This window comes from Callorhinus ursinus, unplaced genomic scaffold (assembly GCF_003265705.2).
Source record: "Callorhinus ursinus isolate GAN/ISIS: 27379988/994484 unplaced genomic scaffold, GSC_fseal_2.0 scaffold3, whole genome shotgun sequence".
NCBI lineage: Eukaryota > Metazoa > Chordata > Mammalia > Carnivora > Otariidae > Callorhinus > Callorhinus ursinus.
Window position 1 is genome coordinate 79,768,660 of NW_027397065.1, and position 13,874 is coordinate 79,782,533.

A 13,874-nucleotide genomic window follows, 5' to 3' on the forward strand; every position below is an offset into this window, starting at 1 on the left:
TCCCTCTGAGGTCTGCAGAACCCTCTGGTCTAAGATGCCTACCCCTGCACCCCTCCCAAACCCCGCCCGGCTGGTTTCTCCGAGTTCCAGACATGTGTCCAAGTGCTCTGAGGTACCATCACAGAGATGTCTCCTGGGCATCTCAAGGGTGGCATGTCCTAGATTCATGCTCAGTTTCTCCCAGAAGTGTATTCCTCCTTTCCTCTTCTCATTCTCAGCAAGCGGACTCTCTATCCTACCAGCTCACAAGCCTGAGATCAAGAAGTCCTTCTTGGAACTAGAAGTTCTTCTCCTCTATATGCCGCCCCCTGGCCCCCAGGAAGATAGAAGTCTACACAGTAAAGCGTACTGACCTCATGTAGACAGCTCTATGGGTTGTGACAGATGTGCACACCTGTGTTGCGATGCTCAGATCAACCCGCTAGCAAGCTCCCTGGGTTTGCAGGAGTCCCTTCCCTTCACCTCCCTGTTGCTTACCACCCTCCTGACCCGGTCCTGACCAGGGCCATCAGCTGTACCTGCCCCCATCTTTCCCAAGGCCTCTCACTTCGTGTCACTGCTGCCCCCCCCACTACCCTTCTACCCTCACCTCTGTCTCCCCGCCTTCTGTCTTGCCTCCTTCCATGCATTCACTCCATTCCGTACTCCACACAGAGTGATTCTTTAAAAACTTGAACCTGATCATGACAGTTTCCTGCTTAAAAACGGCCTCGTGACTTTGATTCTGCCTACGAACACATCTCAAAACTTTTAATATGGCTTATGAGGAGGCCCCCTGTCAGCGCTTTGGGTTATTTTCCTTTCTCCTTTTCATTTTCATAGTTTTGTTTGTTTTGTTTTGTTTTAACAGTATAAGCTCATTTGGGTTCATCTAGAAGAACATGTGTTCTCTGCAGCCCATGTTTGTGTTTGCAATCATGTTGGCGCCAAGGGTTGGGACTCTAACTGCCATGGGCTAATGAGAAAAATGTAGAACTGGATATGTAAGGGATGTGTTTGCTGTAAGTCAAGGTAGAATAACATCATAATTGCCGTATGAGTTACTGTGTTAGGGCGGCGAGAAGAAAGGAATGCGGTGGATTAAATGAGTCAGCACACTGCCCGTGGTAGGACAGGCTCCAGGCTCTGCACACAAGGAGTGAGGCCGTCCCAGTACAAAGAGCTCTGCAGCTTGAGCAAAATGACATTAACCAGTGGGTTAAAATTAGCCCTGTTCATTTGGATTTGGGGGGGGGGTGTTCTATTTTTGTTTGTCGTCTTAACTTTGGCTTTATAGTTCTGGGATGAGGATTAGCAAGGACGTATGTACATGGTTACATAGATCATTGTGCTCTAACGTATGGGCTCCGTCATAGTCTCTGTATTACCAGGCAGGTAACGCACCTCTGACGCTCTCTGCCAGACGTGATACCAGATCCCACAGGTGAAGGGCTCCATCCTACAAGACTGCCCCCTCCACGTCCCCCCCAAACCCCCCCTTCAGACGCCAATCACAAGTCCAAGTTGTTACTTGTGCTTCTGATGGACGGGCCATAGATTGGAGGTTCCAGCCGACCCCCTCCACATACACACTTCGATGAATTTGGTAGAATGGCTCACAGAACTCAGGAAACCAGTTTACTTACAGATTACTGGTTTATTATAAAAGGATATAATTCAGGAAGAGCTGGGAGAGATGTATAGGGCAAGATATAGGGAAAGGGCCCTCGGCTTCCCTCCATGTGTTCACCAACCTGGACGCTTTCTCAACGGCACCTCCCACCCCTGTCCTTTTGGATTTCTATGTGGGCTTCATTACATAGGCATGATTGAATGAATCATTGACTCTTGGTATTGAATTCAATTTCCAGCCCCTTTCCCCTCCCCAAAGGTCAGTGTTGGGGGGAAGGAATTGAAAGTCCCAACCTTCTAATTCTGTGGCCGGTTCCCCTGGCAAGCAGCTGCCAACAGGAGCTTTCCAAAAGTCACCTCATTAACATAACAAATGATGTCTTTATTGCTATCTTCATATAGGAAATAATGAGGGTGTTAGGAGCTCTGTGTCAGAAAGGAAGATGAAGACTCAGTATATATTCCTTATTATAAATAATCACAATATCACACACCTATAACATGGATATCATACGTTACATCTGTCATTATAGTGATGGGTAACTTGAAAATGTCAGGGGGTGTGATTCATGATCTTCCTCGCCACCCCACTCCCCTATTTAACTAGTTCCTGAGCGCCTGGGTGGTTCAGTCGGTCATGATCTCAGGCTTGTGAGACAGAGCCCTGCGCTCAGCGTGGAGTCAGCTTGGGATTCCCTCTCCCTCTCCCCCTGCCCCTCCCACTCATGCGCGTGCTCTCTCACACGCACACTCTCTTTCTCTCTCAAGTGAATAATAAATCTTATAAATAAACGAAAGAACTAGTCCCATACTTAACTAGAGAACTAGTGGCCTCTCAGTGGGACGCCAGCATCGTCCCTGCATTTCCCTGGACTTCAGCCATGCAAGCTGCTTTTCCTTCCTCCAAGGCATGGAGCAGCGTCCCCCTGCTGAGTCTACCCCCTCTCCCTTCAGTTGCCACCCAGTTAGCTCCTGTGCACGTTTTCACGCTTTGGTCTAAATGTCAGCCCCTCCCATCCCCTCCCCACAAAAAGGTCTTTACTGAACCTTTACCCTCCATCTAAATCATGAGTTCTCTTATCCCCTGGGATACCTGTGACTCTGTTTGAGATCTTTGTGCTTCTAGATCATAGACAGACTGACCGCCCCATTTTATACATCAGTGCTTTAACAGCCCTTAGTGCAGCCTGACGCATAGTAGGCTCACAGATGTTTAAGGAGGGAAGGGGTATTTGCACAGATGCTCTTTCTCCGTTGCTTCGAAGATTACCTTGGTTTGACCTTCAGTAAACTGTTTTCATGGGGAACGTTGAAGTCGCAGGCAAAGGAGGGAGGAAGGGAGGGTTACGTAAAAGTGTATGGCCGGCAGAGTCACGTTACCTTGACATCTGGCATATTTCTGGGTTTTAACAATGTGTGAGTTATTATCTTTATCCTTTGCCTTGTTCATGTAACACTTCCACGGCCCCATGATAGTCACCACTTCTTACCCCCTGGAGCAGTCCTATCTGAATTGTGTGGAAACTGCTTTCAAGAGTAGTGGTTCCCAAACCTGGCTTCAGAGTAGAATCCTCTGGACAATTTTTAAAAATACAAGGAAGTTCTACCCCTATAGGTTCGGATTAGAAACATATTAGGTGATTCTAATGTGCAGCCAAGTTTGAGAACTGTTGCAGAGTGTCTGTGTTTTGTTTTTGTTTCAAGTTTTAATTCTGTATCCAAAAAAGATGTACTTGAACACTATGCTTGGGGGGGGGGCCTGGGTGGCTCAGTCGGTGAAGCATCCACCTTCGTTTCAGGTCAGTCTGCTTCTCCCTCTCCCCCTTGTCTCTCTCGCTAACTCTCTCTCTCAAATAAATAAATAAATAAAATCTTTAAAAAATGTAACCAACAATGAAGACAGGAATCAACTAAATAGCCAAATAGAATACAGTGAAATATCAATTTAAGTTGATAATGGATTTGAGCTTGGTACCTCCTTTGTTGGTTTAAAAATCAAAGATAAACTATAACAGCATGTCAAAAGTAACCCATAATCTCATAGTAAACAGCAAACCGATTCTATTTTTGAGTTCCAGAAATTTTAAAAAACAAGCATTAAATAGGGGTGCCTGGGTGGCTCAGTCAGTTAAGTGTCTGCCTTCAGCTCAGGTTATGATCTCGGGGTGCGGGGTGGGGCTCCCGGATGCTCAGCAGAGAGTCTGCTTCTCCTGCTCCCTCTGCCACTCCCCCTGCTTATGCTCTCTTTCTCTGTCAAATAAATAAAATCTTCAAAAAAAAAAAAAAAATTTAAAACAGTATGACACATTGAGAAAAAATGGCTGCAGATCACTGTAGATTGATATCCATGGCTGGCGAATGGCAGTGAGGGTCCCGGATTTTCTTCTCCTTGACCAAGTCTTGCCGGTTTGGAGTTTGAACAGTAGATTCTCTGTGATCATGTCTTTGCCATGTTCTATTTATTAAGGTAGGCTAATTGCTGTTAACAAACAGCCCCCCCAAATCTCAGGGGCATAACACAGGAATGCTTTACTTCTTGCTCATTTTGCAGCCCCACAAGGGAAGGCGAGTGACTTGAGTCTATTCCACATGTCATTTTGTTTAGAGCTGTGCCAGCCCAGAGGGCACCCAGGTGGCAGCCTTGGATTTCGAGCCCAGATTACCATGAAGAAGGCAGTTTTGTACCCACCTTAGAAGTGGCCTATATCTGTCTCTCTTGCTCCGTAGTTCAACTGCCCTTCTGTTCAGACTGGCCACGTTGAGTCCCTCTTATCCACTGATTGCTGTCAGAGAGGTTGACACGTTTTCCACTTCCTTGTGCTGGAGGATAAAGAAGTGGGTTTGGGAAACATGTAACCTTATTTCTGCTTCACATGTTTTTTAACTAGAGAATGTAGCCCTTTAAGTTCTGTTTGTTTTACCGTAATTGAACCAACAACTGGCTAGATGTATGTATTTTTTTAAATATCAAGAACTAGAGCACCTGGGTGGCTCAGTCGATTAAGCATCTGCCTTCAGCTCAGATCATGATCCCAGGGTCCTGGGATCAGGTCCTGCGTTGGGCTCCCTGCTTGGTTGGGAGCCTGCTTCTCCCTCTACCCCTCCCCCCTGCTTGTTCTCTCTCTCTCTCTCTCTCTCAGATAAATAAATGATTTTAAAAAAAAAGTTATCTAAATCTCTTCCTGCAGTTTTTTCTTAGTTTATGTTACTCATTCACTGCATCCTTGCTGAATGCCCCCTGGGTGCCAGATCCTGGTCTTTGCACGTGCCAGTGATGTGAGGGAGATGAATATATGTGCTAAACTCTGTACTAGGAAGATTCTGGTTGCTGACAACAGAAAACCCAACCGAAGTTGTTCTAACTCCAATAACACAGGGCAGAGCGGTTTCAGGTCTGTGAATTCAGCCACTCCTGCTAGGCCTTCTCTGATTTTCTTGGCTTTTGCTTGATTATCTCAAGACAGGTGTGGATTCCCAGGGATTGGTTGTCTGCAGCAAGGAGGACGTTTCTGCCTGGTGTCTCTTGTGTGTATGCAAAGCTCCGCAGGAGCCCTGAGCTTGCTTGACGCGGAGTCTCTTGGGCTGCAGTTCTCACACCTTCCCATGGCCAACCCTGTCATTTGCAGAGGGGACGGAATGACTGAGCTTAGCCTAGCCCGGTGTAGATTCCCTGTGGGCCTGCAGCACCCGGCCAGGCAGGGCTGGTGTCATCTCTCAGTCCTTTCCTCTCCTTTGTTACATGTGGTTAATCATTTACCAGGTTTTCAGCAAAATTCCTCTTTCATAACTTCCCAGATCATGACCTTCACCAAGGGCAGCTTTTTTAGGACTAAATGGAGCTCATCTGTATGGAGCTCATCTGTGTATCTTGCCCATTTAGCAATTATTAAGGTGCTACCTTGATATATCATTGGCATTGCTGTTCTGTTACACCTTTTTTTTTTTTTTTTTAAGACTTATTTAGAGAGAGCGTGCATGGGTGAGCAGGGGTAGGGGCAGAGGAAGAAGGAGAGAGAGAATCTCAGGCAGACTCCACACGGAGTATGGAGCCTGATGTGAGGCTCTATCTCATGGCCTTGAGATTATGACCTGAGCCAAAATCAAGAGTTAGGCTCTTAACTGACTGAGCCACCCAGGTGCCCCTGTTACTACAGCTTTACTTTACTTCTCTTTTAAGTTCCCTGCCTTTTACTACTTTCGTTCTCCCCACAGTACCGAGAATGGTATCTTACACAAAATTGAGTTTCTCTTTCCAAATCTGTGACCTGTGCCTTCTTGTCCACGTCCGGCACCAGACAACACCTGCTCTCCTGGGGCCCCTGCGCTCCTTCCAGAACATGACCTCCAGAGCCATGTTCTTCCCAGGCCACCCTGTTGAGCTCAGTTTCCGCCTTCTGTCTCCTGCGGTTGCCTCTGAGCCATCAAACTCAATCCTCTCTGCTTTCCTTCTCCACCACCTCTGATCTCAGTGCTGCTGGCCTAGCCGGAGTCCCGCCCGCTCGTGGTCTTCCCAAGCTCATCTGGCTCTTGTGCCCAAATCCTTCCCTTTCTCTTTTTGTGGCTCACGTTTGCCATTCTGTTCAGGTGAGACTTGAACCTGATTTACTTCTCTCACTGGCCTCCCCTCCCCCTGCATGGCTTTGTCCACTTTCCCTCAACTGTCACTGAAGTGTGATCTCTGCAGGACGTCAGACCTGGTGTTACATTCTGGACACGGAGGCTTAGCCGCTGCCTCCCTCCGAGTATTAGCATGAAATAAAACATTTCTGTGTGGTGGGTCGAGGACCTGTGGGGTCATTCCCTTGTCCCTTCAGTCATATTTACGAATAATTGCATTTTTAAGCCTATTTGCCTGCTTTCCATTTCCCAGAACGATGCTGTTAGTGTGCTCGTTCCTTTAACAAGTATTTACCAAGTGCTTCTCAGCAGCCGGGCCCTGTGGAGATGTCTGGATACTCTAGCGAACAAAACAAAGATCCCTGCCTGTGCCAGGCTTCCGTCCCATGGAAGGCATGTCCATCCTCTCAACTTAGTGAAGGTGATTCTGTTGACCTCTGACGCCAGAGAGGCTTTCATAATAGCAGAAAGGGTGTGGCCAGAAGGAGAACTTGCTTTTACTGCCCTTTAACTTGACCTGCAGGACAGGCATTTCGACCTCTGTTTTCCCACCTTTCAAAGGGAGTGATGTTGGTCAAACCGGGTTTCTTTTTTTTTTTTTTTCTTTTTCTTTTCTTTTTCTAATTTGAACAAGCTTGCGCATTTTGTTTTTCAGCGGTGAAAGTGGGGCAGGTAAAACCGAAAGCACCAAATTGATCCTCAAGTTTTTATCAGTCATCAGTCAACAGTCTTTGGAATTGTCCTTAAAGGAGAAGACATCCTGTGTTGAACAAGCTATTCTTGAAAGCAGGTATTTCTTCGTCATGCTCCTTATTTCCGATGACTAGGATTCACTGTCCTCCCTGGGTGGCTCATTTAAGGACGAGTTCTAATTAGTTGGTCTCTTTTCTCTTTTTACAATTCCTCAAAGGAAAAGTCCCAGCATGGACACAGCAATTTCTAACAACCCGAGCCACCATTCCTGATCCTCACCCTACCCCGGCCCCCTCCTGGGCCAGGTTTGAATTGGTGAGTGAGTGATTCTGAGGAATATTCTGCAGCCTCCTCTAACTAGCGAGACCCTGACTCATTTTTTGGAGGCCTTGTTATGAGCAGAAATTTCAGCCTCTGGCCAGTGTGTAACAGAGACCTCAGCACAGGAGTAAGGGAGCCTCTGCTAGTCTTCCAGCCCTTTGGAGGCACCATGTTGGAAGGATGGCATTTTTTTAAAGCCTCTCACGTGGCAGAAGATCAGTGGTACATCTGATGGCAGTGAGCCTCAGAACTTTGAAAGAGGGCTGTGTGGTGAGGTATCATCTGAATTCTTAATTTGAATATGTATTGGCCCGATGTCTGATTTGTGCCTTATAAGATTTTAGAACCAATAAAGACCTTATAGATCTTGTTATTTAGAATTTTGTCTAGAAGTCAGCAAACTATAGCCAGATGCCCATAACCTGTAGCCTGGTTTTGTTTTAGCATTCATACACTTTTTTCCAATTGTCATGAAATATATATAACATAAAATTTATAATTTTAAACCTTTTTTTCAGCGTGCACCTTAGTGGCATTAAGTACATTCACACTGTTGTGCAATCATCGAAAACCATCCGTCTGCAGAACTTTGTCATCTTTCTGCAGCCTGTTTTTGTAAATAAAGTTTTATTGGAACACAGACACACTCATTTGTTTATATCTTGTTTACAGCTGCTTTTACACTACAGTGGCAGAGCCAAGTGGGTTGTAACCGAGAACACATGGCCCACAAAGCCTAAAATATCTATTACCTGGTTCTTTACAGAAATCTTTGCCACCCCCTAATTTGTCTGACCCCATCTTACAGTTGGGGAAGACCCAAAGAAATCACTTATAAATGAGTTGCCCCTGGACAGACAACAAACGGGTGAAATTCCCAGGACTGGGTCTTTTTCAGTTGCTGAAATTTAAGTGGGGTCTTTTTCTGTACAATCCCTGGCTTGTGTATATAAGCCCAGGCTAATTTGCACAAGGACAAGCCACTGTGGTTGCCTGGACTCTGTAGCATCCTGTGCCTGCACACCGAGCCCTAAGAGCACTCATTCAAAGTGGATGTGCATTATAAACCCATTTAAGTGCTTTGAAAATGTGACTCTTCTGTAAACAAACATAGTCACCATAGGTCCTTTTGATTTCAGATTTTTCTTGGCAATTATATATTTTGACATTTGTGAGGAACGCTCTTGCTGATTTTAGATCTCCCCTAATTAATACTCGCTGCTGTCCTCACTTTTTTTTTGATTAATTTTTTTATTGAAGTATAATAACACACAGTGTCCTATTAGCTTCAGGTATACATCATAGGGATGAGCTATTTTTGCACATGGTGAAATGACCCCCACAATAAGTCTAGTGACCATCTGTCACCATACGTAGTGATTACAATGTTATTGATATATCTCCCCTGCTGGAATTGACATCTCATGACTTAGGTATTTTATAACTGGAGGGTGTCCTCATGTCTTTCACAGCCCCATCATGGAAGCTTTCGGCAATGCTAAGACCGTGTACAACAACAACTCCAGTCGCTTTGGGAAGTTCGTTCAGCTGCACATCTGCCAGAAGGGAAATATTCAGGGCGGGAGAATTGTAGATTGTATCCTGTTTCATTTCGGTCTTGTCTTTAGTATTTGACTCTCTAAGTACAAACTGCTCTTGGTTATCATAAGGACAGGTAATGTGAAACATTTCAGTTATTGCTTAATGTTACTATGTTTGACCTATTAACTATCCTAGGAGATAACCATTTTTCTTTTGGAAAATTCTATCATGTTCGTAATCTGGAAAATTGGATTCATCATCAAGCATCAAGTGTTTGTTGTTTGAGATGAATTTTGTCAAATAGTTTGGCACCTCCTAGGATACCATGTGTCCCGTTTGAAATTGGATTTAGATGAACTAGTCTATGCTTTGTTGGCTCATCTCTTGGCACTGGAAGTCACAGTGTCAAAGGAACAGGGATTTGCAATTATTTGGGTGACAAAGAATAGAAAATTAAAGCCTAATTGAGCATGTCATATCCTGGTTTTGTTCCTTGACTGGCCATTGCTTTTCACATGAAGATTTATTAGAAAAAGTAAGTAAACATGATTTAATTCACATTTTCTTCAAAAATTATTTTTGGAAATTGTTGGTTTGTGTTAATTAAATGAAGGAAACATCTCAGATGAAATCTGATTTATCCCCACAGAACCGAGTAGTAAGGCAAAACCCCGGGGAAAGGAATTATCACATATTCTATGCACTGCTGGCAGGGCTAGAACATGAACAGAGAGGTGAGTGAATGGGACACTGGCACAGAAATATATGGATTAGCAACTGGTTTTCCCTTGAAAAGCTGTCAGTAATTCATCTGTTTGGGTTTTGTTTGTATTCCATCAATTGAAACGAAATGTATGAGAATACCGAAAGATGTTGAGTCCATTTTAGAGCCAACTAATGTAGAGGGAAGATCATCAATAGAGAAATATTAAATTTTTTGTTTTGGGGATCTTGGTACTTTTCTAATTTATAGACTATTTATGAAAAAAAATATATGATGCATATTGTAACTGGTTTACTTTTAAACCATACCCAAATTGGGGCGCCTGTGTGGCTAAGTCGTTAGGTGTCTGCCTTCAGCTCAGGTCATAGTCCCAGGGTCCTGGGATCGAGCCCCGCATCGGGCTCCCTGCTCCACGGGAAGCCTGCTTCTCCCTCTCCCACTCCCCCTCCCCCTGCTTGTGTTCCCTTTCTTGCTGTGTCTTTCTGTGAAATAAAATCTTTAAAAAATAAATAAATAAAAATAAACCATACCCAAATAAAGCTAATTTCTAAACATTTGATTTTTAAGGGAAAATAAAACAGGATCCTTATCAGTTTTTCAAGAACATTTTCTATCATGCTATCTCATTTAATTAAGTCCTTTATTTTTATTTTTATTTATTGACCTTTTAGTGAGCATAATCAAGAGTTGGAGGCTTAACCTACTGAGCCCTGATTAAGTCCTTTTTATTTTCTCTAAATGATGATTAAGAGAGAACTTTTTTTTATATTAATAGGAGACTATTAGCATAGAATTATTTATATACTTTATTTTTTTAAAGTTACAAAGTGAGAACTCTTTTGGATTCTGTCTTATCCTGGCCAAATACTGATTTTATTATTTTCTTTGTCTTTTTGCAGAAGAATTTTATTTATCTGTACCAGAAAACTATCACTATTTGAGTCAGTCTGGATGTATAGAAGACAAGACAATCAGTGACCAGGAGTCCTTTAGGGAAGTGATTGTAAGTTACTTTCTTATTTTACCTTTATTAAGAATGACAACCCCCTAAAAAAAAAAAAGTGACATTTCATTTCCTGTTTCAAAAAAAATTTTTTTTTTATGAATGGACCCTCAACTCTATGGTCAACTAATCTTCAACAAAGCAGGAAAGAATGTCAAAAAAATTTTTTTAATGAAAATAGAGGTAATTACATTTGCACCACTGTACTGAGAATAGGTACTTCCTTTTTGTTCCAAGTCATGATAAAGAATGTTCCAGACTGGAAGAGAATCCTCTTTCTTTAGAAGGTGGATGAATATCTGTGGCATTCAGGACAGATGGGGAATTGACTTGGAACTGTATTAAAAAAAAAATATAGGGTTGGCACTGGAACATGCCAATCTTTCTTTTTTGAGCTATTTATTTATTTATTTGTTTATAACAGTTTCTACAGTTAAAACCAAATCTGTCAACCATTAGACCAGGTGACTATTAAGGATCTTGTCTGAGTCTCCTGGCCTGATTCTGACAACCAATTCTGACCACAGGAACAGTAGTCACCTTACAGCTCTGCGGTGTCGATTACATGTGGTCTCATAGTTTTCTGTTATCACAGGGACTTTGCTATAAGGTGACAACATTTAGGAACCCTGGTCATCGAGCTTTATTAATAGCCACATCCGATGCGAATGGCCAGTAGATTTTGCCAATGCATGCAGTCTTCGTTCCTTTGCCAGAGTCATTACTACAACAGTTGGATACGGTGGATCTAGGGTTGATTCCTCATCATAAATGCAACTGACACTGACCGCTTGTTATATGGGCTCAAATGGGCCATCTCTCTCGTTGTTCTTAACAATACTGTGACGGTAGGATCCCTGCTTGGCTACACTCTACAACTCAGAGAGGTTGGTGTCCAGCCTAACCACACACAGTACTAGATAGAGCCGGTGTGGAAAGAGTCTTAACTCCAAATCCCAGACTCTAACCCACAAGGCAGGCAGGTGGTACCAGCTTCTGGTACAGCCCAGATTTGTCAGTCAGGTTCTTTGCTTTATAGTTGTCAACAGTTCTCTGTTCAGTGTCCCCTTTTATTCTTCTAGATTGTTCGTAAAAATGCCTTGTGGAATAAAATCAGGGTCTTTTTTTTTTAAGTGGATATATATCATACATCATTTTCCACATCTTAAATTGAAATTAAGAACAGGATTGGCTATGATATGGCCCTCTTCCCCTCTGTCTCCCTTTTATTCTGTCATTTATAATGAAGAGGGGTTTCTCTCGCCAAATCTCCTTCCTTGAAACTGTTAACAAAAAAGCCCCTGTTGACAGCACCTTTTGCTGTATACCCTGGACAGCATGAGAATTGGCCCTGAGAGTTGGATTTTATGAAATGTTTAAGTATTTTAAATTTTCCTTCCCAATTTTATTTTGCCCCTGGATTTCTATTACTACTCAGACTTTCTCTCTTCTCAGTTCGTTTAGTATTGTTTTTGTCTTTACTGTCTGTTAGAATAAATATGAAAACTCATTCTTATTTTTGATGAAAAGGGCAAAGGAGGACAGAATTCCCCCCCCCCCCCCCAAAGCTGGAGAACAATGCTTTGTGATAGAAGGACGTTGTTTGTGGCAGGAGACAGACTCCTAACTGTCCAAAAAGCAGTTCTCCTACTCATTAGCTTGCTGGCCACTAGGGTGCGCTGAGTATCAGGTCCTCCCCTTGTCCTGAAAGCCCTGGAGAAGTTACTCTGCAGGCTTTCCTCTGCTTTCCTCTTGGGCCTTCATTTTCTGAATCAGAATTGTTTGTGCCTTTTGCTAGCCTACAGGTAGACTTTTGGGGCTCGCCCTGCTTTCATTGATTGCTAGCTTTTATTATTAAATTGAAAGAGTAGGTTTTAGCCTTTAAAATCTCATCTTAACATTGAAAAGGTATCATTGAGAAGAGAAGAAAATTTGTACATGAAATTGATATAGACAACAAGCTTACAAGTTTAAATTATTTAAATATTTACTTTGTGATTACTTTTTGGTGTCAACCTATTAGAAATGGCAATGAAAACCTAGCTGCTATCTATGAAAATCAGAAACATGTAGTTTTTATTATTATTTAACTTTCTGGAAGTTCTAAGCAATACAGTCAGAAAAGAAAAATGTGCACCTTTTCAGAAAGGAGGAAAAACACTCTTTTCTATAAAAAGTAAGATTTTTCTCCATTTTTTTTCTCCCTTTACCTTAAGCCACAAGAACCACAAATAGAGGATTAGCTTAAATAATGTTATAGCCATAAAATTAGGTCCATTAGAGCAAGCAAAACATATGCTCAAATATATTTAATTATATGGGAAAACTTGCTTATTTTATAATTGAGGAAGATAAGCTGCAACACTTGATAATCTTTTATTTAAAAAAGCATTTTATGTATAATTTAGGATAATTGATATAGTAATTATATGCAGAGAAAAGGCTGGGACAAAAAATAAACCAAATATGTTATCTCATGAGGCAGAATTCTAGGATTTTATTTTATCATTCTGTGTTATCATATATTTACAGTGACTGTATCAGCTTTAATGATTATATAATTATGATTACATTCCTAAAATTGCAATTTCTACAATCAAAAGTATCCTGTCAATACCAGCCAGCCCATTGTTCTGCCTTATGCAGTACTCTGTAACCAGGAGTGACACAGGAATGGTGAAAAAGAGACACTGAACTCTTCAGGCAGAAGTCAGTTTTATATATTCAACATGTTTGAGCACCTGCTATGTGCCAGGCGCTGTTCTAGGCACCAAGGAGATTGCAGTAAATAAGCTACATATAACCCCGGTATTCTGCTGAAGAAGGAAAAAAGATTGAATCGTATTGTACAGCTGCTTTTAATGTAATTTGTCTCTCAGTATTTTCCTCCAAAATCAAATACCACTTAAATTTATATCTTCATATTTCACTTTCATTAAGCTGCTTTCCCCAGAGGTTTTGGAATCAAAGGGAGGAAAGGGACCACATTCCATTAAGGCTGAAGGATATTTGTTTGCAGAATATGTTGAAATGTTCATAGAAATTATTTCTGTGAATTAGGTATGCAAATGTCATTTTTAGCTGCTAACAAAATGAGTCTTTTTATCAACTTCAATGTCAGTATACTCTTGTATACTTCTTCTAAGAATTTTGCTTATTTTATTAAGAATTTGCTTTCTGTATTTTTAGAGTTCATTATTGCCACCACTTGACATTAATATAAATAAGTGCCTGTTAAGTATCCCGGGCAGCTTTAGAGGACCTGGTTTTTCCTGGTGCAGACTCTGTGAATGTATGCTAAATTTTATAGCCATGTTTTTATGCAGCCTTTCAAATTGCCCGAGAAATTTCAAGTCAATAGGA

At 42.2% G+C, this 13,874-nt stretch overlaps 1 protein-coding gene across 2 annotated transcripts in view; it reads left to right on the forward strand.

The window, feature by feature from the left end:
- Positions 1-13,874, forward strand: part of MYO10 (myosin X) — a 207,049-nt gene that overhangs the window by 108,181 nt on the left and 84,994 nt on the right. Inside the window, exons 5-9 of one of the 2 annotated variants that reach the window (XM_025867451.2) lie at positions 6,884-7,018; positions 8,715-8,839; positions 9,306-9,319; positions 9,434-9,518; positions 10,408-10,511. In XM_025867451.2, the coding sequence (XP_025723236.1) occupies positions 6,884-7,018; positions 8,715-8,839; positions 9,306-9,319; positions 9,434-9,518; positions 10,408-10,511 (463 nt within the window). Of the gene's footprint in view, positions 1-6,883; positions 7,019-8,714; positions 8,840-9,305; positions 9,320-9,376; positions 9,519-10,407; positions 10,512-13,874 lie in introns of those variants that run through there. The other variant, XM_073891075.1, reaches the window with a different exon arrangement.